Source organism: Alligator mississippiensis, chromosome 10, assembly GCF_030867095.1.
Source record: "Alligator mississippiensis isolate rAllMis1 chromosome 10, rAllMis1, whole genome shotgun sequence".
NCBI classification, from domain to species: Eukaryota; Metazoa; Chordata; order Crocodylia; family Alligatoridae; genus Alligator; species Alligator mississippiensis.
In genome coordinates, this window is record NC_081833.1 from 26548190 (window position 1) to 26573357 (window position 25168).

Genomic DNA, 25168 nt, shown 5'->3' on the forward strand with positions numbered 1-25168 from the left:
AAAACCTCACAGGCTTGTGGGCTGGATAGAGTGCCTCCACAAGCCAGATCTGGCCCAGAGGCCATAGGTCACTGACCCCCAAACTATAGTGTTTCCAAAGCTAAGGCTTCCTCTCTGCAGTTCTAGGAGGCCTAGCCAGCCATGCTGGACAGCCAAGCTGCGTGCTCCACTCTACCTACATGTTCCTTCAGCTGCAGGATTTCTGCCCGGAGCCTGCATTCCATCTCCTTCTTCTCCTCCAGCAGCTGCTGGTTCTGCTGGTGCAGTTCAATGAGTTGTTTCTCTAGCAGGTTCTGATCCAGACTCTCACCAGACTATGCAGAGAGGGAGAAAGAGGCTCTAAGGTTAGCATGGGAAGGAAAGGGCAAGGGAATATGCACTGTAGATCATCCCAGACTTAAGGTGAGGGTCTGACTCCCTGCTCCTGAACTGGCTTGGGGAACCTGCATGGACTGCTTTGCAACCTATGGAAAGTGCAAACTAGAACAGTGTTTCTCAACCTTTTTTGTACCAGGACCCATTTGTAAACATCAATGGCCAGTCTTGACCCAGTACCCCTCATTTGCAACCCACTGCTCCCAGGCCCCAGACCCCAGTCTGTAGGACAGGAGGTGGGTGCGTGGGGCAAGGTGGGCTGTGTGTGGGATATGGGAGGCCCCAAGCAACCTCTCACAGGCTGGAACTCCTGACAACCTGCAAGGGAAAAGCTATGGTTTCCCATGTTTTTCTCCTTTAAAAGAGAATCGATTTTAAAGTTTGTTGATGCATTTTTATTTGTTTGCGACCCTTTCAAGTATTGTAACATTTCAAGATTGTAAAATTTCTCCCAGGTGGAAATAGGAGAAATTTTACAATCCATGTCTAACAAAGGGCATGTGCCCCCAAAAGCTTGCAAATAAAAACATTTTTTTGCAAGTATCTAGTTGGTCTAATAAAAGATATCACCTCCCCAAGAGTTCTGATTACTTTTGCCTACAGACCAACACAGCTATAACCTGTAACTCTGAGATGTGGCATAGAAGCATATAGCACACACAGGATCTTTCCTCAGTATTTCTGCTGAACAGGGCAAGGAGCTGGCTAGTGGTCTGCACTGACTGAAGAAAAAAGCAGGGAAGGGAAAAATCATCATTAAAAGACAAAAAGAGCCTATGACTGATCAAAGGTAATAATGAGCTCCAAGGAATCAAATGGTGCCCACTGCAGTTCCAAGAAGAGAGCTTAACAGGGTGTTAACAAAGCTAACAAAAGAAAAGGCCCCGAACACCCTTCACGCCCTGCCCTCCACACACATATGTGTGTGCGTGTGTGTGTCAAGAACAGGGGTGACAAATTACAACCCAAGGGTTTTTTTTTCTCTGAATATCAAGCACTTAAAACCAGAAGCTTAGAAGCATAGCCTGTGACCATCCCCTCAGGACTCATTGGAACAATAGTTGGCTGCTTTCATTAAATTTGCCTTGGAATCATAGACTTGGAAGAGGCCTCAAGAGCCATGTGGCCCAACCCCTTGCAAAGCTGCAGGATTCCTGTGGTCCCTGTAGCAGGGGCAATGCAGTGCAGCAGAGATTTCTGTCCCATGTGCCATAGCTCCTGTAGCAAAGCAGCTTCAGTCATACACACATTCAGAGGCTCATGTATCTCACCCCGCAGCCTGTACTTTTACTCTCCCCACATGCACTGGGTGTCCACTCTGAGTTTGACGCTACCTACTAAGCACCCTTAACCACAACTTCCCTACAGTACCACATGGGAAATCAAGAAACAAAGAAGCATTATGTGACTTGGCCATACAAGAAGCCTGTGGCTAAACAGGGAAGTAAACATATCTCCTAGCCCTCAAATGGATACCTTAACCACTGGGCCATCTGTCCTCCAAATAGCCTCCCTAAATCCCATTCCCTTCTTACCTGCCTAGACACGGAATTGGGTCCATCTTCAAAGATAATACTGCTACCGTCTCCATCAGGGTCCATCAACACTAGTGTCTGGTGGGCAGGTATGGATGAAGAGGACGTGCTGAGCCCCACAGTCTCCTCTGCTCCTAGTGCCATCCCACTGTTGAAACTACTGTCCTTTGAAAAGAGAAGATAGAGTGAAATGCTTCGGCATCAAGAGCAAGATCCTAGGTGTGTATTAGAGATACCTGTCTGCTCTGCAGCCTGCATCCCAGGGAGTCAGTACATGGCACACTGACCTAAAAAATGCCCCTTTCCTCTTCAGGGAAAGAGCCCAATCAGGCAAAAGTGATTATTGATCCCTTAGGCTCTGACATAACTATCAGCACAACCCCTCCCCATGAGGAATCCACACAGGAAAGTCTGCTTCAAGAAGCTGGTTTTGTCTTTGGCTCTAAAGGCTGTAAGGTTGAGGCCCATTCATCCTGTTTACCAATGAGTTCCAGATTCAGCCAGCACCACTCCTGTGAGTGACAGCCCCAAGAGGAGAAAGCAGCTGTCAAAAGAGGCCAGGATCTCCCAAGGGGAGATAGTTCCCACAGACAACGGGATCTGATCCTATGAACAGCAAATGAGGACTGAGACCTTGAATATAACCTGAAGCACGGAGTACAGGAATGCCAGGTTGTCAGAGGCCAGTGCTGTTGACCTGCTTGACTGTTGTGTTCTGAACCACTGAAGTGTCTTAAAGATTCTCATTTCTACACCCAGTGACAGAAAACTCCAGGAATCAAGCTGGGGGTCAATACCGAGCCTGAAGCTAGCATGAAGGGTTACAAAGTACCTGCCTGTTCAACTGATCAAAGGGCACTTAGCCTCACAGGAGGGGGAAGGTACAAACACAGGGTTCTTGGAAATGCCTCCTACCCCCTCTAGCATCATCTGTCTTTGCAAGACTCAGCTCCAGACAGGTACTTTTTCCTACTTCAGCACAGTCCTTGGAGACCTGGGACAGGGTACTCTTTGTGTCTCAGGTGAAGGTGATATAGAAGCTGACCAGTATCTGTGGACCACTGGTGCATGTTTCAAGCCATGCACCAACCTTCTGTTGTAGCTGCACCCAGATGTGGCACAAGCTGGGGAGAAGGATGGGTTCTCATGTAATGGCATGGGCAGGGTCTATGGAATCAGAGGAGCAACCGCTCATCAAGGTCCTCTATATGGAACTTGAGAATAACTGAAGCCATCATAATATAGTCCCACCAACCTCTGCCACATCTTCAATAGATGATGGCCAGATTCCACTCAGCTGTATCAAGTGCTGCAAGACGCCAAACAACAGAAATATGGGTGTGTTGTTCAGTTGTGATCAAGAGATTTTCCACCAGTGTTACCAGCACCAACAGTATTCTGTATACTGGGCTGAAATGTGATTGGGAGGGGTGAGGATACTGGAAATGTTGAACTGCCCTTGGAGATGACCCTTGGTGGACTACTCCAATAGCCTACTCAAGAACAGGAAGGGGATTGGGATGTGGGCTCAACTCAGAGAAGCTGTCTGTGCTGAGTGTTGGCTTCTTTAGCACTAGTGATTCACATGCTGTTTTTGGATGAATGGTCATTTGCATCCCCAAAGAATGTACTGACAACCTCCTTTTTAGGGGCCTCAAATGCTTTTTTCTTCCATTACTCAAGAAAGGCATGGGTCAGTGTTGTCAATCACACCTCCCTAACATGGATGTCTTATACCAGTCCCAACTGGTCATTTGTCCATATACCAAATTGGCGCATAATTTGGCAGTATTGCTTATTGCTCTGACAGTACAGCGGGGGGCTGCCCATCAGGCCTGGGGTGCAGCGACAGATCTATGTGAGGGTCCTAAGACAGGAATAAAAGGTCAGGACTGAGGTGCACTGGCAGAGCTCTTTGGTATAGCCTTTCATACCTCCTACTTGCAGTATTCCTGGCTGTTAGCCAGTGCCTGTGAGTCTTGATGAGAACTCACTAAATACATCCACTTAACATTTGTTTTTTTACTTTTAAGGGCACATTGCAGAGATCTCCTGTACGAAGGCCACTGGCTCTCTAAGTCATCCCTGGAGCTTGCAGTCTCTCTGCTTCTCTCTGCTCTTGACCTCAGTAAGCATCCCACAATCTTCACCCCTCCTGTGGACGAGAGGAAGTCACCCCCAAAAGTCAGCTTATCTGCATAGCCCTGACAATGCAGCACTCCAACAGAAAACAAAAAGCAGAAGTGCTCAGCATCATCCCTCCACTGCTGGTACCTCCCTCACCTTTAGGGCTGAGTCCAACTGAAATTCAGTTCATCACCAGCACTATCAGGCAACCATTGGTCTGAAAACAGGTTGCCCTGGTTCTCAAAGGGACTTCAAGCTCAGCTCCCTGTAGCAGACAGGGAGGGTCTAAGCCAGGTGTCCGCAATGAGATGTAGGAGCCACCTACTGGCCAGCTGAAGAAAACATGTAAATTACATAATAAGCAGGGATCTGGGTTTTCCATTTCCCATGGGAAAACAGGAAAAATGTGAATTTTCCCCTTTAACTGAGAAAAACATGGATTTTTCATTTTAATGGAGAAGTGCAGACTTTCCATTTTTGCAAAAGGCTCACTGCAGGCTAGCAGAGTTCCAGCCTGCAAGGGGCTGGGAGAAGTGGGAAGAGAGCGGTCAGGCAAGGGGCACTATGCACACGTGCACACTCACACATGCACATGGCCGCTAGCCAGCCTGGAGAGCAGCTCCTGCAGGTAAATCTGGTGGGGGGAGGGGGTATTGAGGCACCCATAGGGAGGGAAGGAGTTGGGCAGGGTTGGGGCTGCTGCCCAGCCCAAGTGTTGTGGGGCTTGGGGTCCAGGGCTGGAAGCCACAGATGCAGCGCCCTGGCTGGGAGTGGGACGGAGCCATGGGCGGCTCATCTGGGGGGCAGGGAGAAGCTGGCTCCCCACTGCTGCGTGCACTCGCAGGGGGAAATGGGGGGCATATGCCCCCCAGATCTGTAAGTAGAGTGGGGGCAGGTTACCCTCTGTGGACTTGAGCTCTCTGCCTTGCTGCCTTTCCCCCTGGGCCCTCTGCAGCTCAGTGGGAGGGACTCAGTGTGGCAGGGCAGAGTGGGGCTGGGCGGGGAAGCTCCTTAATGCTGCAAGCCCTGCGCCACCCTGATGAAACGTCCCCTGCCCACCTGGCAGCAGTGGGGGTGGTGGCACCCCATTCTCATCAAAAAACTAGGTGACTGTGGCATTGATGCCTACACAGTCAGATGGATCGCAAATTGGCTGAAGGGTTGTACTCCGAGGGGAGTGGTGGATGGGTCTTTTTCGACCTGGAGGGAAGTGGGCAGTGGAGTCCCCCAGGGCTCGGTCCTTGGGCCCGTGCTGTTCAATTTCTTTATTAGTGACTTGGACAATGGGGTAAAAAGCAGCCTGTTTAAATTTGCTGATGATACCAAGATTTGGGGTGAGGTGGGCACGCTAGTAGGGAAGGACAGATTACAGCAGGACCTGGACGGGTTACAGGGGTGGGCTAACGAAAATAGGATGGGCTTCAATACTGACAAGTGCAGGGTGCTGCACTTGGGCAGTAGGAACCAGCAGCACACTTATAAGCTGGGAAACTCCCTTCTCGAAAGCATGGTGGCATAAAGAGAACTTGGAGTCACTACTGACTCCAAGATGAACATGGGCCGACAATGCGAGGTCACGGTCAGTAGGGCTAACCTTACCTTGTCGTGCATCCACAGATGCATCTCAAGCAGGGCCAAGGAGGTGATCCTCCCCCTCTATGCGACACTGGTCAGGCCGCAGCTGGAGTACTGCGTTCAGTTCTGGGCGCTGCACTTCAGGAGGGATGTGGACAGCATTGAGAGGGTTCAGAGGAGGGCCACCCGCATGATCTGGGGACAGCAGGGCAGACCCTACAAAGAGAGGCTATGGGACCTTAACCTGTTCAGTCTTCGCAAGAGAAGGCTGAGGGAGGACCTGGTAGCTGTCTATAAACGCACCGGGGGGACCAGCAGGGTTTGGGAGAGACCCTGTTTCCCCTAGCGCCCCCCGGGTTAACAAGGAATAACGGCCACAAATTGTTAGAGAGTAGGTTTAGGCTAGACATCCGAAGACACTACTTCACAGTCAGGGTGGCTAGGATCTGGAACCAACTTCCAAGGGAAGTGGTGATGGCTCCTACCCTGGGGGTCTTTAAGAGGATGCTTGATGTCTACCTGGCTGGGGTCATTTGAGCCTGGTTTTCTCTCCTGCCCAGGGCAGGGGGTCAGACTTGATGATCTGTAAGGTCCCTTCTGACCCTACTTCTATGAATCTATGGAGTTGTGTCTTGCCATGGGCCTCCCAGTGGCAGCAACATGTTCCCTGCCCGGGCTCACTCTGACCTGCCACGCTGGGTCCCCACCTGCTGGGCTGGCAGGGAGGTCGTGGGTAGGGAGTGAGAGGCACCAGCAGGACAATGGGGGATGTAGATGGGGAGTGAGAGGCACCAGCAGGGGTGGCGTGGGGACTGTGAAGGGGGACTGAGGGGCCTGGACCTGCATCCTGGTGAGCAAAGGGGGCAGGGGGAACTCTGGTTTTCCATGATAAAAAGCCAAAATCAAATACCAAAATGTATAAGTGCTTAGAATTTATTTTATTATAATGATTGAGGCAAATTGCTTTAAAATTGTAAATATATCAATAAAACATTGTGTTCAACTGATATATACACACACACACACACACACACACACACACATATATACACATACATACATATATGTGTGTGTGTGTGTGTGTGTGTGTGTGTGTGTGTATATATATATATATAGTGGCATTTCATTTTAATTGTGGATTTTGTGGGTTTTAATAAGAGAATTTGAGATTTTTATCAGAGGATTTGTGATTTTTAGACAGAAAAAACTAGGATCCTTGATAATAACCATGCTCCCCAAGGAGCTTCTGTACCAGTTTAAGGTGCTGACCCTCATCTACAAAGCCCCTGACAGGCTGTAACCCTGTTACGCGAGGGAGTCCCTTGCACTGCCTGAATGATGCTGTGACCAGAAGGGACAAGGCAGTGGATGGTACACAGGACAGTGCTCGCTGGAACCAGAGGCGCTGTGAGCTGGTGGCAGGGCAGTGTGTGTGCTGGCACTTTAAAGGCCTGGAGGTGGCAGCCAGCAGGTGCCTGATGAGGGCAGCCATTTTGGATCTAGGGCTGCCCATATAAACAGGACAGGTCTGCTGCTGGAGGCCAGGCAACACCGCCTGGCTGGAGGGCTGCTGATATCATCTGGAGGTCAGGGAGGAGCTGTAGGGGGTGGTCAGGAGGCTCCTGGTCCTGGGTATGACCTAAAACTGTACCCTGCCAGGAGTGGGCGGCCTGGTGGGGCTCTCAGTGGCGCGGGAGCCCCCAGGAAATGCCAGGCCCGGTGAAAGGTGGGTCAGGGTGCCTTAACCCCCAGCCCCCACCACCGGGTGGATGACCCTTAGTTTGGAGGGCCCAGAGGGTGGACCCTTGGGGAGAGAGAAAAGGGCCATAGACTCAGGCCTGTCTGAACTCCCCCCTGACTGGTCCAAGCTGGGGCCAGGACCAGAAGGGTTGAAGGGCCAGGGGCCCATCGCGAGGGATGTCCAAGAGCCGAGGGCCTGGGGCTCTGACTGGCCTGGACGTGGGCCAGGGCTAGTGAGCCGAAGGTCCCGGTGGGGGGATCACACCCGAAGGGGAAGCGGTTCAGGGAGCGATGTTGAAGGTGGATGAGGCTGCCTGAGGAGAGGAATCCAGGTGGGGTTCAATCAGGAGGATTCTGGGCCCAGCGTGGGGGCCGGTGATGATGAGAACATCTAGATGTCATCTGCGAGGCTTGGGCTGTGGTGCAGGGGAGAACAGAGCCACAGATAGTGCCCCCTGGCATCGGGGCAGGAAATGGGCAGCCTCCCGCTTAGTAACATCCATTAATTAATTAACAACAAGGCGTGGTGAGCAAGAAGGTGGGCGGTTAGCCCAGAAACAGGTGGGCGGGCCACTGGGAAGTCGGCCCAAAGCAGGTCCCCTGTTACAGAGCTCTGTGAAGAGGAATTCCCTGCCCCAGGGAACCAGGCTGAGGTGGTCTCTCCTATGTGGGGGCAGAATGCCGGATGCACCTGTGTACAGATTTTATTCTGACACGGGCAGCCTTGAGCACCCTGGTCCCTTAAAGTGCTTGCCACCGGGATATAATTATATCCAGAGTGGAGCAGAGAATGCTACCAGGACAGCAATAAAATTACTGCTGTATTTAGTGCCTAGATGTTACAGGCACCTAATGCCACAGAATGGGATTGAAGACACAGGCTGATGGGCCCAGCCTTAGTCTTCTTGCATGTTTAAGGAAGAACTAGTTTAAATTGGAATGGGCCCCTCTGCTCTCAGGAAGGATGATCTTTCCTGTTCTAACCAGCAGGAACAGAGTGGAAGCGGGCAACAATTCTTTAATCAGAGGTGGATGCTGAATTAGATATTTTACATAACCAAATAGTATCTACATAATCTATTAGCAGTGATTCTCAACCAGGGTGTCATGGCACCCTGGGGTGCCTTGAGATCCTTTCAAGGGTGCCATAGGTGCTTGCAAACATGATTCACAAGATAAACCCAGAGATTTCAAACAAGAATCCTTAGTGTTAAAAACATTCTGACCTGCTATGGGCTTTCTAAGTTCCTGGCAACAGGAAAATTGCTCTACTATTTTTCCATAGTCAAAAAATGAGGGAAAATTAAGAGCTGGAATTTTCTGAAGGGTACCTTCAGTCTAACGATGGGTGCCTTGAGTCTAAAAAGGTTGAGAAGGTACAGAGGAAGGGAATTAAATCAAGTTCTTGGAGAAGACCAGCTATACAAAAGAAGGAAAAAGCACCCCAAGCAAAAAGAGGACAATGCCCCGTTGGACTTCTGAGTGAAGTCTTGATAATGTAAGGCACCGTATGGGCACTGCTGTCCATACAGGATCCTGGTATGGCTTGATCCGGTAGGTTTTAACAAACAAAATCTTAGTTTTGGTGTATACATGCCCTTTTTTCTCCACTCCCTCCTGTATACCTCTCCTTGTGGAGATACATGGTGGAGTACACTGCTTGCCTCTGCACCTGGATGGGAAGATGTTCAGTGTACAGCAGGTGACTGGGGGAAGGGTAGGAGAAATGGCATGAGACACATCACATAAGAAAACTAACTCAAGAGACACCTCCAGCCCTTCCTATCATGAGAAGAAACTTCAGGAGGAGCTCCCTCCCAGATGACCTGCTCAGACCCTGCTCCTGCAGATCTAAGCACCGTGTGTGTGCTCTAGCATTGCACCATCCCTGGCCTGTGCCCTTTGGTTTGAACAAGCCCTGTGCAGAATCAAGCGTACCTTGGCAGGGCTGCCCAGCAGGCTCTCTGTCCCCTTATCAGAGGCGGCAGCAGGCGATCTTGATGCAAGGACATTTTGGGCCAGCAATGCACCTATGGACATCACATCAACATTGGCTCCGGTGGAGACATTGAGGCCACCATAGGCCTTATGATTGGCTTCGGCACTGCGCTCATAATACTGGCGGCTGTTGACGTCCTACATAGAGACAGAGGCCATGAGAAACAGTTGTGGAGTGAAAGCTGCTTCACTTTGTGCTGCTAGATAAGAGTCGGCAACGTTTTTGGCCAGGGTGCCAAAAACACCCGAAACCTGACCCACACCTTGACTTGGCATGTCAGGGACAGACTGCAGGGGAGCTGTGAGGGGCTTGTTCCTTGCTGCTGGTGGGCTCCAGGCAGCTGCTGCCAGCCATGGAGTCCGACCTACTTGCAGCCTCCTGGCCAATTGCTGTGAGCATCCTGGGCTCCGTGGTCAGTGGCAGCTGCCCAGAGCCCAGGTCAACTGTGGCGTGCCAAGCAAAACAGCTTTGTGTGCCATGGATTGCTGACCCTTGTGCTAGACCCAGGCCAGCCATGTGTCTGGTTGATATAAAACAAGCCAGGGCCGCTGTCACAGGTGTGCTATCAATATGGCAGAAGACAGGGTTAAAATTGCATCTGATCCCTGGCTCTTAGGCTTCTTTGTTCATCCATCCCAGTGGTTATGAAGGTCGAATGACAACCCATGGGTCTGCAATGGGGCTTGAACTCTGGGCATGCATCTGATCTGTGCTCAGCAGCTAATAGCTGCCATCAACAGCAAACACTACAGAGGTGTTTGCAGGCCCCTCTGCACCTGGGGCACACAGAGCATTTGCCCTCCTGTTCATCTCCTGACGTGCACAGTCTTGAACATGACTCTACATTTTACCCATAGATCCCTATAAAATGTAGTCTTTCTGTAGGGATTTCCATGAACTCAGCTCAAGGGGCTTTATGAGGGTGAGCAAGTAGCATCAGCTCCATTTTAAAGAGGCAGAAAGAGAGGTGCAGACAGGGGATGTGAATTCCCAAAGCCACCCAGCAAGTAAGTGGCAGAGGCAGAAATAGAGCCCTTGTCTCCCTGAACAGTACCCACTGAACTCCCAGTCTAGGGCCCCATCTACTCCTGTACCCGTTGGGAGCAGGGCCAAGATGTAGAACCAAGAGGTAAGTCAAAGGCCAGGGCTGACTGGATGGACTGGGATGTGGGGGGCCCAAAGGTTCAGGCCAGGAGATGAGTCAAGGGCTGGGTCTGCCAGAACAATAGTTAGAAGCCCAAAGAAGGAACTAGTAAAGCAGCCAAGTGTCAGGAGTAACAGGGAAGACCATCTGAGCACCAGGAGCAAGGAAGAATGTGTGTTGACCACTGTCCTACCCCAAGTACCTGGCAGCAGCTTCCAGCAGCTAGCCCCACCAAGGCATCCAATTCAGGCACAGCCAAGAAGGCCAGCCAGTCCCACCGTTTGCCTCACTGGCCCCAAGTGTGACAGACCCTGGTCCAAATAAGCTGTAAGCCAGCCCTGAGTCCCCATCAGAGCATCCATGAGATCCCAGATCACACCCTCCCAAGGGGAGATCTCCTGGGGTCCCTCCTGCTGCCCCAGGCACCTGTGCAATCTGGATCTGGAAGGTGGTGTGGGGGTTCCGGAAGTGGGTCTTGTAGTGCTTCACTGCCTCATCTCGCCGATTGAAGCCATTGCGACAGCGATAGCAGTGCCAGTGTGCCCCTTTGAACTTCTTCTCCCCTTTGATCGTGCCTACGATCTCGCAGTGGTTGCAGCAGCGCAGGATCTTCAGCCCTGACAAAGGTAAAGCCCTGGTGAGGATCAAAGGGACCTTGTGTGGTTCTGCTGCAAATGCATCCTACTAGCTTGGGTGTCAGAAGCATGGCATTGGCAGGCAGGCTCCCACTGACTTCACTGAGAATGGGATCAGGCCTTCCACAGAAATTAACACCCCGCAGCTGACTGAGCAGGGCAGAAAATGCCCCTTCTTAGAGAAGGGAGGATTAAGAACATATCTGGCTCAGCAACATTTTGCTGCAGCTGGTCAGCTCTGGGGAAACTGTCTAACAGTTCCTGCTGGAGCTAACAGCACTGTGAGTCCCAATGCACATGGATGGCCAACAGCCACCACTGGTTCCAATGCTATGCCACATAACCCTTCTGCAGCATGGTTAGTCAATGTGAGGTTTTATGGCCTGTCTCCACTAAGGCTCCCAATGGAGTTTACACTGGCATGCCCAATTCTGGGCTTAGCAAAAGGGAAAAAAGGCTGCAGGAAAAAAAGTGAGATTCTTTGCTAATATTTGCCAGCTGTGTCCTCTCTTACAGTAAAACACCCCCAGCACTTCCCACACACTATTAGTCTTAACTATACACTGGGATGAAAATAAAGAGAATGAGGACGTCTCAGGGCCATGAAAATGAACACTGACATGGGAATACAGGAAGGACTGTGATGAGCCCCTGGGCCATCAAGTCCAGTCCCCTTCATTCACAGGCTATTATTAAATGAAGGAATCCCCCAAATCACTATTTAAAACCATCTATCACCCATAACTACAAGGAACCATATCTGAAACACCAGTACAAAACTCAGCGTGCCACAGGCAAAAAGCCAGAGAAAGGAGGGTGCTGCCAATGCCCTGCCACTGCAATGACTAATCCATAGCCTCATGGTAGCAAACATCTGAACTTGATTACCCTCACTGTCTCTTCTGCAGAGAATGTAGCATTCTAGCTGCTGTCATTTATATTTCCTCTGTGCCCTGCCTCTGATGAGTTTTTTTTCTGTGATTTGTGTGTAATCTACAATTATGCAATGATGCGCATTCTTTTTCATCATTGGTCACTTAAATGGAAGGCAAAAGCCCTGTTTAGCCTGCTGCAGCCAAAAATCAGAATGCTTCTGGATGAAGGAGAAGCAGACCAGAGTGAGAAGTGAAGATGAGAAATGAATGTACCCCATCTTGAGCCCTGAGGCACTGATCTGTGAATGAGTATCTTTCAGGTCTGTAAAACTACCTGAAACCACAGCTTAGAGGTAAGGAATAAAAAAAAAGTGTTGACAGGTTAATGAGGAGAGAGCACAGGCTACATGTGAGATCTCAAATGGAAATCCAAGTGAACACAAGCCAAACATGTAGAAGGAGACACCCAGGAGAAGGAGCTCTAGATACAAAATAAATGCCAGGAGTCCTGGAAACCTGTAATACAGAGCAGGAACCATGTGAGAAGTCCCAAAAGCCCAGTCCTTCTGGGATCTATGGCAGATTGCCAAGACCCCCAACATGAATCCTCACAGAAGCAAGTGCGGTGAAGATCAGGAGCCTGAGCCTGCTGAAAGCTCAGAGAGAAGCAGCTGAAAGGAACATTTTGACAGTGGACCGTCCACTCCTGTTGGCAGTTGAGGTGAAGGAGATCTGTGTGAGGCCCTGACTGCTGGGGGAGGATGCTGTGCACGTGAAATCTGATTCCAGCATCCTCTATGTGGGGAATTTAAACACCACAGACATCCTAGCAACATTAAAATAAAGCCAGCACTTTCTATTAATAGCTCCACTCCAGTCTACCCTCCTGCCACAATACATCCTTGAGCTGCCGGTCACTGGCTTCCTCAAGTGCAAGGTGGGCTAAATCACTGGCATATTGATCTGAATTAGTTTTCCTGACAACCCGGATGGAAAGTTGCTGACAACTGCTGGCAGAGCCACCAGCACTGCAGTGCTTTTGGGACTGCAGCAGGCCCCTGGCTATCTCTAGTAAGACCTGGTTTCTTTGAAGAAGGACAGGGAAGGGGCAAGGCACCTTGGGACTTCAGATCCCTGGACAAGAACTGGGATGCTCAAAGTGGGGAAGACAATGCAGAGGAAGACAGACAGGGTCATTACAAAACTGTGAGGTAGAGTTAAATCAGGCCAGCAGCCAATAAGAATCCTGGGAACCTGAAGTGCCGCCCCTCGTACGAGGAGCTCTGCAGAGGCTGTTTTACAGGGCCATAAAAGCCAGCCAAGCTGCTAGATTTATGGCTTGAATTTTGCTTTAGGAGAAGCAGTACACTCCCAATGCAACACCAGTTCCAAGCCAATGCCAAGCTGCCTCTGCAGAAGGAAAAAAAGCTGCCTCCCAACATCAAGGGCTTGTTTCACAGCTTGGTCCATTACCTGCCCTGTTCTCATCACCTTCCTTTCATTCTCTCATCTAGGAGCTCTGCTCCTGCACCAAAATAAGTCTCCAGCTAGATCTCCATGTGCTCTCACTGGAATGGGGGGTGGAATTCTCTACTGTCCTCAGACCCTTCACTTAGCTGCCTAAGTGGAAACATTGCTTTTTGGAAAATCAGACCCTTAGTAATGGTCTCTACAGTGCTCCTACCTCCTGCGAGAATGGGAATGGGGCTTGATTCATCACTTCCTCCAGTAGCATGGGCTGGAGAGGGTGAGGGGGTGACCAGGGCAGGAACTCCACACACTGCCTTTGCTGGGGGATGTAGTGATTGTGCTGTTGTGATTGGCACAGTGGAAACCCATGCTTCCCCAGGCATCAGTGGCTGGCCTGGGCACGGAGCTGCCAAGCTATACCTCCGACTCCCTCATACTGATTTCATACTGGTGTATATATTTTAGGATTAGTGGAGTTACTGGTGATTCACATTCATGTGAGCAAGTGAGGGTTCAGACCCTGGAACTCTGAGCATGAAGCACTGGCACAAGAACATAGGTGCTGTTGTCCCAGATCAGAGCCCCGTCAGGCAGCCTACCTCCAGCAAGAGCCAGAACCAGGAAGGAACTAGAAACATAAAGCGGTAAGTTAGCAGGTCAGTGCTGTGCCTTGGGAGCAGGGAGGTAGGAGGACCTCTCCTTGGCTTTTGCAGGCCATCAGCTTGTGCCCTGAAGCAAAAATAAACTTAGCATCTAGGCTGGGCCAGAACTAAGAGACCAGTTTAGGGGAACTGAAGAGACACTGGAAAGAAGAGACCTCCTGCAGATGTACAGAACTGTACTGCCCAGTGCCCTACAGCAGATGGGGCAAGCCTCTACTGTGGTAGTTCTCAGGCAGCAAGTGGGAATCATGTCATTTAAAAGCAGCTCTACTACAGATGGGGACAGACTGGGGAGAAAACTCTTTTTACACATCTACAATGCTCTTACAGGTCCTAGTCAGAGTTCACTTAGGTCAGGGATGGCCAACCTGAAGCACACATGCCACAGGTGCTATGGAAAGCTGTTGTGTGTGGCACGTGGCAGACAGGTCAGGGAGCAGAAAGTTGGCTGGGTGACACAGAGGGAGGGTGCAGGCTTAATTTCTAGCACAGCTCCCAGAAAGGTTGACTGCCATTGATTTAAGTGATCTGGATGAACTGGAGAGTGGTCCAGCAGTTAGGGTTGGGAACTGGGATCCAGGATTCCTTGCTCTGCCACTGACTGGCTGCATGACCTTGATCAGGTCAGTTCATCTCCCAGGTTCTGTTTCCCTTTCAGTAAAATGGCAGCTGTAACATTTACAACTCGCTCCTGCCTACATCTCTCCTCCATCCATCATGCATCCCATTTGGTTCCATACAAGACTCCCCCCAATCCCTCCCTTTGAAACCTCCTCCCATTGTCATCTTTGTACCTTCTTCTGTGCTGCCCTATACATTTCCATGCCTTCCTTCTACACAACTGTGCTGTGTTACACACCTACCTCATACTATCTGGAGCAATTTAGCTCTCTGAGGCATGCCTCAGGCATGTCTTCCTCTGCATGCTATAATAACAGTTTTAATAGTACTGTAGAAAGAATAATCAGTGGGGTGTTAGGAACAGTTAATTGTATTCACAAAGTACTTTGAGGCTCTTGGACAGAAGATGGTGTCACAGGCTGACAAGGTTTGTCTGAAGTTCACCCCTGGAAGTGTTTAAGGGGGCTCTGCTGACTTATAGGGGCAGGTAAATCATGAATCCCCCCCATCTTGGGTACAAGAGAGGTATGTGGGAAGCACACACCTATGGTGTGAGCTGAGAAACCTTGGAAAAGGGACTCCAGGAACTGCCTAGCATAGGCAGTTTGATCTTCTCTTTATGATATTATACCAGTGATGTCTTTGTTCCCAGAGCCAAAGCACAGGGAGGGAGGAAGAGAACCAGGTCTTCACTTTGAGCATGACCTTCACAGAAAACACAGAGAGGTTTTGCCTCCTCAGGATTCTCTTCAGTCTGTGATTACTCTGGATCAGATTTGTGCACATGTATGTAGGACAATGAAGCTGTCACCAAGAGACCCATTTATCTAGTATTCCTTCTGTCATACTCATTCCAATAAAGATGAATTAATCCTTTCCTCCCTTTCTTTCTTGTGTGTATGTGGAGACAGAAGGACAAATATACTAAAAATAACCAGTTATCTGCTTTCTCAAAGATCCCTAATCAGCAGCTAATAAATCACAAGAGCATCACTTCTGAAGGACACTTTCCAAGGGGCTGCTTTCAATGTAACAGATGCTTGTTAAGCCATGCCAGTCCCACCGCATTTTATCCCATTAGCAGCCCAGGCTCCCTACCCCGGTTACACAGCAAAGTACAAACTGCAATAACCAGCGTGCTTCCCTCACAGAGAAATCAATGCACGCGCTAGCTCACACTGATGAGAAACAGATCCTTTCAGAGGACTCAAATGCTGCACCTCAGCTACTCCCATCTGCTGCAGAAGCACCTTGATTCAAGTCCCTGCAGCAGGACACAGACAGCCCTCAAGCTATTCTAACTTGTGCTGGGGGCCAGCTAAAGGTAAAGAAAAACAAAGGTAGCAAAGTCATCAGCTCAGTTCTCCTGAAGGGATAAACTGGCTGATGGTAACTGAGGCTCCTAGCTCTCCAGGGGGGAATAACACAGTCTTCATGAAATCAAAAAGTACATAATATGTAAACTACCACCAAAACCTCTACTGGGGAACATGAGCAATACCTGGACACATGAGAGTGGGGGATCAGTATGAAGACTGGAGAGGTATAAAGTTATATCAGTACTGGCTGATAATGGGCCAAGTAACTTATTCAGTCACCACCCCATTAATGGAACAGTCACCCCAATACCATGTTCATGAGACTTTCTTCCTCTCCTAAACCAGTGGCAACCTTTTTGGCAGGTGTGCCACAAATTAACCCTGAACCCTCCCTGAGTGCCACTCTGATCCTCTCCCCCTACCTGATCTGCTGCTCTGCTTTCTGCTTCATGCCCTATGCATCCTGCCCAATTTCCTGCTCTGCTTTCTGCTCTATGCCCTGTCTACCACTGTGCTACCTGCCTCCTCTCCAATCTGAACCAGCACTGGGTATAATAAAAATGACAGGAACTTAAGAATGCTTGACTAGATCAGACCTCAGTTCTGTCAACGCTAGCATCCTATCTGTGATTGGCCAGCACCAGCTGCTTCAAATCACCTTTGATGAAGACATGTCCTGTGGATACCTCCTGCTGATGCAACCAAGGTGATTCTGGCTAGTTAGAATTTAATGACCCACACTGGAATTGTGCCAAACACAGGGCAACATGTTAGGTGTCCTAACCCTATAGATTTCTGCTCTGCCGTGTCCTTCTTGAGATTTGGAGCATACACAGCTGGGCTTTTGGAGGCTGGTTTATTTGCCCTCACCTGATTAAATCTGCTGTTCTTTAAACACAAAATCTATTTCTAAAACATAACAGAAAGGGGCACATGACTGACTCAAGACTGCATTGTTGAAGCATCTTAAACAGGCTTACATTAATGCTATATAGCAGCATCAATAAAATCTTCTCTCTACAAAATAGCAGGTCACTTGCCTGCTATTGTATCTGCAAACCCCTAGTTAAATATAGTATTTCTGAAAACTGAATTATGATCCACTGGAAGCAAGCAGGAACCAAGGCCCAATTCCATCTCTTGCATAAATACAGGAGTAACTCAGTCAAAGGCAATGGGCCAGATTCTGGCCCCTAGCACTGTCAGCACCAAGCAGCTAGAAATCCAGCTTTGCTTGCCTTTACTGAAGTGAATCTCTGGCTGCAGCAAAGCCAGTGTAATGACACTGCACGCCCTCTCCAGTGCAGGGTGGGAACAGCCTGATAAAACAAGCCATAGCTCGAGTGCCTCTGTGCTCCAAGCTATGTTTGGCTGCCTTAGGGCCATGGGTAGCCAAAAGTAAAATCAAGCAGCCATTGGGCTGCTTTAGAGCAGGCAGGTAGCAGTCTTCAGCCATCTGCAGAATCAGGGAGGGGTGCTGAGTGCTATTGTCCCTCCTCTTTGCACAACTCTGAAGCTGAAATCAAACCTGCAATAAAGCACCCGCCTGTCTTGCAGCTTCCTCCACATAAATAGCAGTAGAGTAGGAACTAGGATAACACCCTGCCTGACCAAGGCTAACTGAGATACTGCCCAAATATTTCTATTTAGTTTTCAATTCTCTCTCCCACTGCAGACACACTTATGTGTACACACACAGTATCTAGTGCCCATAGAGCCCTGCCCAGATGCTGTAAAAGCAAAAGTTTCCCTCTGTCCTTTTCCAATTTAACAAACATCATCTCCTTATTTCTGTTTCAAAGCAGAGACCTGAGTCTGGAGAATGATCCCCACCGTGGCACAGCAAATTTAAAGGGATTCAAATGTTGAGCCTACTGTAAGACTAACTCCTGCTGAGCTCTTATAGGTAAGCAGGCTCAGTCCAGGCCAGTAATGTCTGGGAGCACTCAGGGATGCACACAGTGGTGCACGAAATGCTGCTGCTGAGACAGCAGGTGGCGCGCTTCCCTCTGAACCAGCACTGACCCAGTGTTTGACTAGGACCCGGGGGGCAATTATTTCAGGCAGAGGGCAGCTTACTGAGTTTTGGCAAGCCATCAAGGGCCACATGACAGGCAGCCAGGGGCAGATAAGTATTCATTCTCTAAATTTATAGAAGCCCCATGAGTCGGATAGAATGGCCTGGCGGGCTGCATCCGGCCCATGGACCGCTTTTTGCCCACCCCGGACTAGGAGGAGCTAGGTTGCCGTCAAGAAAAAGACCTAGTGAACCACTCAGACCATCTCCTTGGCAATGCCAGTGATCTGCACATCCATGTGTCTACCCTCAATGTGGTTATTACAACTTCCCTGACACCTGTTGCAAGATCATGGACATTAGCTCATATGTTCTGACCAGATTCCAGTTTAGATCACGATGTTCTGCCTCCCTAAAACTCACAAGTGAATATTGGGTACTTCTTTACTTCCTGTCCCAAACCAGTGCTGTCTGCACTTTGCCAAAGGAAGTATACAAGGGATAGCCGTGACAGTGGTATTGTGTCATAGGCACTTGCCCACCAGGTCCCCGACAGAGACCCATTAAGTCACTTCACATGAGCTGCTGAACAGGCATCAGATAGTGGTGACTTTCAGTCCCCACCAACCCAATCTGGATCCAAAATGGTAACCTATATCCCTCTAGCATTAGGCACTGCCTCGTATGTATTTTTGATGGGGTGTACATCAATGCTGGAGAAACTGGCCAGTCCCCACCTTACTCAGAAACTTTGGGACATGTAGGGACATCTACTGTGATTCAAGGACCTTTTCAGGCTGCAATTTCAGTACAGAGAAGAGAAGTATCTGCAGACACTACAATCAACCTAGCCAACCCTTTAAAATTAGCATCTTACCTGCAAAGTCGAGGCCCTTGTCCACGTGTTTGACCCGGTAGTGAGCCCGGAGAATGAACGGATCCTGATAAGCCTCAGAAATGCTGCAGAATGGGCAGTGTGTGTGCCTCCCTTTGACACTGGCAGCACACTGGTCATCTTGGCACAGGACTGGATTGTAGCTGTGTTCCGTCCCTTTGATACGTACTGAAGGATGAGCCTGGAGAGACAGGATGACATGGCATGATTGCAGTAGCACACCAAACAGGTGGATTGGGATGAAGCAGTCTGAGAAAACTTGGGCAGCTGGGACCTTCTGTAGGGGACTCAGGAGCAAGACACTGCAAAAGGTCTTTCCCCCAGCTCTCCTACATGAAGCCACACAGAAGTACAGGCTTGGAAGGTAAGGTGTCCATGGCAGGTCAGTCTCTGCAGAAAGTGCTACACAGAGCAGGACAGGAGTACTGAGGGTGGGGAGTTTCCTGCTACTCTGGTCTCAGTCTCTCCCTGCAATATATGCTGTATGGATGATTTAGGAGTACTAGATATAGGATCCAGCTAACTCCAGTCTCTGCCTCTTCCAGCAGGAAATATTTTGGGGCATCCTGTAGGAGCAGTTAGTGATAAGAGCACCCCGCCCCCAACTTCTGCAATTTTGGTCCCTCCCAACATAAGGTAAGGTGCTGTAGAAAATGGCATAGCCACACAGGATATTGGGTGCTCCCAGCTCCTCCAATCCAGCTTTTCCTTGCCTCAGCTTGCTATTAAATAAAATCAACAACTTCAAGATTCCTGCCTGGGCTGTACATGGTGGGAACAGCTACAGTCTGAAACCTAATTGATCCAGACACAAAAAGGACAAGGCAAACTCTGGGATCTGATATGAAGAGGTTAATGAGTCTTTGAGGTCACCTCCTGTTGGGAACACTCCAGACACTAATGCTATTAAAAGAGATAGAGTATTGCATCTGTAATGAGAGGCAAGAGCTAGGAGAGGGCAGAGCTGAGGCCCAAGAATCATTAAAATACAAGATATCAGAGACTGCAGCCAAGGAAAATGCTGCACTGAGCTCTTTTTCATTTATTTATTTATTTGTTGTTCCTCCTCTTTTCCCCTGGCAGACAGACCTTTGTAGAAATCTTTCTTGCTGCAAATTGGCTGTTCCCTGTGGCTAAGACTGCAACAGAGTTGATGGTGGTAAGCCTACCACATTCCTGGCTAAACATCTTCCAGGGAAGGCATGCAGTAGAGTTGGATTTTTACTGCAATGCTGCATTGCCAGTCACTGCCTCAAAGCTCCTCAGAGGTTTCTTGGAGCTGTGTGCACATATATGGGGCACTCTAGCTGGCATCCCCACACAGCACAGACATCCTCAGCACAGCCAGCCAGAGAGAAGTGCTCAGCGGCGGCAGGCTGGCAGACTTCAGTTGTTCCCTCTGACATATGGGGTCAAAGCAGCAATTCAGAAAAGCAAAACTGGCCTCATTTCTCCCTTCTGCCACTCTCTAAAACACACCTTCAGATATTTGGGGCTTGATGTTAATGGACCAGCTCGGAGCTTCCTCAGCACGCGTCCCAGAGTATCTGTTCCACTTCTCATGTTCTCATTGGGGTCCTCCATTGCAGAAAACCTCAGCCAAAGGGCACAGTTCCTGAGCACAGCTTTAAGCATGGAATAGCTGGGTGGATACATCTTGTCAAGGGACACCTCTACCACCCTCAGCCCAGTGAGCATAGATGGTGCTATATGTTGGCCAGGAGTGGGTGTCAGAACAGACACATCCCAGTGTGTTCCCCTCAAAGAAGCATTTCAGCAATGCAACAAAACCATGTCCCTCTCTAGCATGTTACACCTAAGGGACCCAAAGTGCTTTCTAAACACTAATTTATTCTGCTTCCTTGTTACTATTCACAGATGAGAAAACCAAGATACAGAGCAGCAAAGTGACTATCTTCACATTGCATGGTGAATAAGTAGCAGAGCCAAGAATGGATCCCAGAAGTTTTGACTCCCAATCCATTATTGTAAGCAGTCACCCATTGTCCTTCCCCACCTGTGCTGTGTATAACGACAGGTCTTTGGCTGAATTCTCTGATGATGTAACTTCAGCAGCTTCAGCGGAGATCAGGTCAGGAGAAAATTTGGTCCCTGAATTACATTTCAATGTACAATTCCATGATTCTATGGAGCTGACTGGTCAGGATCCTTCAGGCTCCAAAGGAGGAAACATTCAGAATTAACCTGTTCAGCCCTAAATTATCTGCTACTGCATGTAACATGCACCAACTGGTGAGTTTCTTTGTAGTCAACCTCTGTTCTAGGCAACACTCAGTTTCAGGATGGAATTACAGTCATTACACTCCTCTGACTGCTGCTGCACAAGAGGAGTTGAGTGAATACTGACGCACTTGCTTCCCACTCCCTAGATTCAAACACTGAGGTTAGGAGTACTGGTTAATACCAGAGAAGGGGTTCACTTAGCACTACCTAAGATGCTCTTTCTTCAGAACTACCCAAACTGTGATCAGTGGAAGCTCTGTATTGCTAAGAAACTCAAACAAACAGCAATTTCTGTCCTGCTCTCAAGGGAAGATGGAAGTACCAGCAAATATTATGACTGTGTGTATTCATTCTTGAATTAAACATTTATGGCTGTGCAAATTAGCTGCAGCCCTTAAGTTCCTGGTGCATTGCCAAAAAGGCCTCCAATGTCACCAAGATGCAGTGCCCTATGTTACAGTAACTGCAGTAGTACTTATTATCAAAGCAGGCATCTTCACATTGCTTGCAAAGTATTTTATAGCCGACCCTGATATTGTAGGAGTGCCTAGGAATCTCAGCCATGGAACCAGGATGACACAATACTAGGCCCTACATAAACACAGAAGAAAAAGAATCTTTTTTTCAAAAAGCTTGTAGTCTAAGTAGAAGACAAAGGGCCACAGGTGCAGACAGAAGTTGGGGGACAACTACAGAGCTCAAGACACTTAAATACGTAGCATCACAGCCTGGACAGTGGAAGCTTCTTCTGTGCTGCTTCTCAGCAGTGTGCCTCTTCCTTGCTCTGATGGGTCGGTAGCAACATGTATTTTATGTCTACATGCTGTTTATTTCCATGTGACTGTTAGTCCAGTCCACCACAGACATGTGTCATTCTGTGCTATCCTACTTTTTATGGTACCAGTCTGAGATGCTTTACATATGTAATGTGTTAGGTACTTAAACTGGCCTCAATGGGGAACACAATCATGCACCCTGATCAAACCAAGTTACATTTTAGATATAACTCTCCTCTTACTTAAATTGGTTTTGAACTGGTTCCCTATCTAGTGACTAACAGTGTTACTCCTGATTTACTCATATGAAAAGAGATTGAACTTTGAGGTCTCCTTGGTAAGGGCTGGGGAGACAAACTGGATTTATGCCTTGCAAATGGAGCAAAAATTTTCTAACAAAGAAAAACACACGGAAAGATCTACATTCAACCCCTCGGTGTGAAACTGCAAAGTGCTTTTTACACCACTGAAAACAGCCTGTTGTGGGGGGAAGGGGAGAAGCTTTTAAATTATCCAAATAAAGTATGAGGGGCAAAAATAAAGACATGGAAGCAGCAGCAGCATTTTAGTTGTATTAATCACCCTTTGCCACAAGACTGGATCAGACAATAAAAAAACACATTGCACAATAGTCGCAATACATATCCCATTATCCCCAGCAAAATCCAGCCTCTGTTTAAATCACAGAGGGACATATTTGAGTGTTAGTCTATTTATCACCATTAACGTATGTGTTGTTTCTACTGTATGTTTTGTTTCACACAATAATTTCCTGTGCATTTTATTGTACGGGGTAAGGAGGTTCCAACACCTTTGGGAAATTGCTGGAGAAAACCTTCCTACCCTGAAATACATGATAACGAAGGAGAAATAGGAGAGATGTGTCAGACAGTGCAAGACTGGGGTGCCCTGGGACTGAGGCCCCCACACTTCCCTGCAGTAATTGAGGTCGATAAGGAGGCAAGTGAAAGAGCATCATCTGTAGGGAGAAAATTAACTGAATGCAGTGAGAACTGATTACTTTTACCCACAGTCCCACTCTAGCCCTGACAAACTTGTTAGGGCCAAGCAGAATCAGTACTGGGGGAAGGGCATGATCCTAGACTGTCTCAACCACTTCCAGTGTGCATGTGTGCAATGTATTTTTTTCAGTTAGGGTTTAGACAAGGCAGCTAAATTGCATGACAAACAGTATGCCCCTCTGCATGTAAAATACAATCTCTCAGAAATAAAGGTTGTAAAGAAATGTCAGAGAAGCTGCTCTGACGCATGAACTCTGTTGCCTGCCCTGAAAGCCTGCTGTACAACTTTACTGCGTCATCTGGGACTTCTTGGACATGCCTCCACACCCTGCTTAGCATCCAAGTACTGATTCCCAATATATTTTCTCCCGTGGTGCTGATTGGAGCAGCAGGTGTGCCCATTGCCTTCCTGGTGATATCAAACCAGCAGGGATGCACAAATAGCGACTGCCAAGAGCTGCTCAAAGCAGGGTTTTATAGATTCATAGATGTTAGGGTCGGAAGGGACCTCAACAGATCATCGAGTCCGACCCCCTGCATAGGCAGGAAAGAGTGCTGGGTCTAGATGACCCCAGCTAGATACTCATCTAACCTCCTCTTGAAGACCCCCAGGGTAGGGGAGAGCACCACCTCCTTTGGGAGTCTGTTCCAGACCTTGGCCACTCGAACTGTGAAGAAGTTCTTCCTAATGTCCAATCTAAATCTGCTCTCTGCTAGCTTGTGGCCATTGTTTCTTGTAACCCCCGGGGGCGCCTTGGTGAATAAATACTCACCAATTCCCTTCTGTGCCCCCGTGATGAACTTAAAGGCAATCACAAGGTCGCCTCTCAGCCTTCTCTTGCGGAGGCTGAAAAGGTCCAGTTTCTCTAGTCTCTCCTCGTAGGGCTTGGTCTGCAGGCCCTTGACCATACGAGTTGCCCTTCTCTGGACCCTCTCCAGGTTATCCGCATCCTTCTTGAAGTGTGGCGCCCAGAATTGCACGCAGTACTCCAACTGCAGTCTGACCAGCGCCCTATAGAGGGGAAGTATCACCTCCCTGGACCTATTCGTCATGCATCTGCTGATGCACGATAAAGTGCCATTGGCTTTTCTGATGGCTTCTTCACACTGCCGGCTCATGTTCATCTTGGAGTCTACTAGGACTCCAAGATCCCTTTCCACCTCTGTGCCACCCAGCAGGTCATTCCCTAGGCTGTAGGTGTACTGGACATTTTTCCTCCCTAGGTGCAGCACTTTGCATTTCTCCTTGTTGAACTGCATCCTGTTGTTTTCTGCCCACTTGTCCAACCTATCCAGGTCTGCCTGCAGCTGTTCCCTGCCCTCTGGCGTGTCCACTTCTCCCCATAGCTTTGTGTCATCTGCAAACTTGGACAGAGTACATTTCACTCCCTCATCCAAGTCACTGATGAAGACATTAAAGAGTATCGGTCCAAGGACCAAGCCCTGAGGGACCCCGCTGCCCACACCCTTCCAGGTCGAGACCGACCCATCCACCACGACTCTTTGGGCACGACCCTCTAGCCAATTCGCCACCCACCGGACTGTGTAGTCATCCAAGTCACAGCCTCTTAACTTGTTCACCAGTATGGGGTGGGATACCGTATCGAAGGCCTTCCTGAAGTCTAAGTATACGACATCCACCCCTCCTCCTGTGTCTAGGCGTTTCGTAACCTGGTCATAGAAAGAGACTAGATTGGTCAGGCACGATCTGCCCGCCACAAACCCGTGCTGGCTTCCCCTCAGCATAATTTGCCCTGCCGGGCTCTCACAAATGTGAGCCTTGATAATTTTTTCAAAGACTTTACCAAGGATGGAGGTGAGACTGACTGGCCTATAGTTGCCCGGGTCCTCCTTCCTCCCCTTTTTGAAAATGGGGACCACGTTAGCCCTTTTCCAGTCCTCCGGGACTTGGCCCATGCGCCACGAGCGTTCGAATATTCCCGCCAGTGGCTCTGCAATGATGTCGGCCAGTGCCTTCAGCACCCTCAGATGAAGCTCATCCGGGCCTGCCGACTTAAAGGCATCCAGTTCTTCCAAGTGACTCTGCACCACCTCAGGATCTACGTATGGAAGTCTGGCGCCTTGCTGCTGCCTCTCTACAACCCCAGTGAGAGACTTGTCGTGCCCCTCACTTAGA

General features: G+C 49.0%; 1 protein-coding gene across 3 annotated transcripts in view; it reads right to left on the bottom strand.

Moving 5' to 3' along the window:
• The window catches only part of LOC102562168 (uncharacterized), a 40236-nt gene that overhangs the window by 4565 nt on the left and 10503 nt on the right, over positions 1–25168 (bottom strand). For 2 of the 3 annotated variants that reach the window (XM_059713585.1, XM_059713586.1), the window contains exons 2-5: positions 18972–19170; positions 9291–9488; positions 1911–2075; positions 180–314 (exon numbers count right to left, since the gene is read on the bottom strand). In XM_059713585.1, the coding sequence (XP_059569568.1) occupies positions 180–314; positions 1911–2075; positions 9291–9488; positions 18972–19170 (697 nt within the window). Of the gene's footprint in view, positions 1–179; positions 315–1910; positions 2076–9290; positions 9489–10921; positions 11113–18971; positions 19171–25168 lie in introns of all 3 variants that reach the window. The other variant, XM_014593579.3, reaches the window with a different exon arrangement.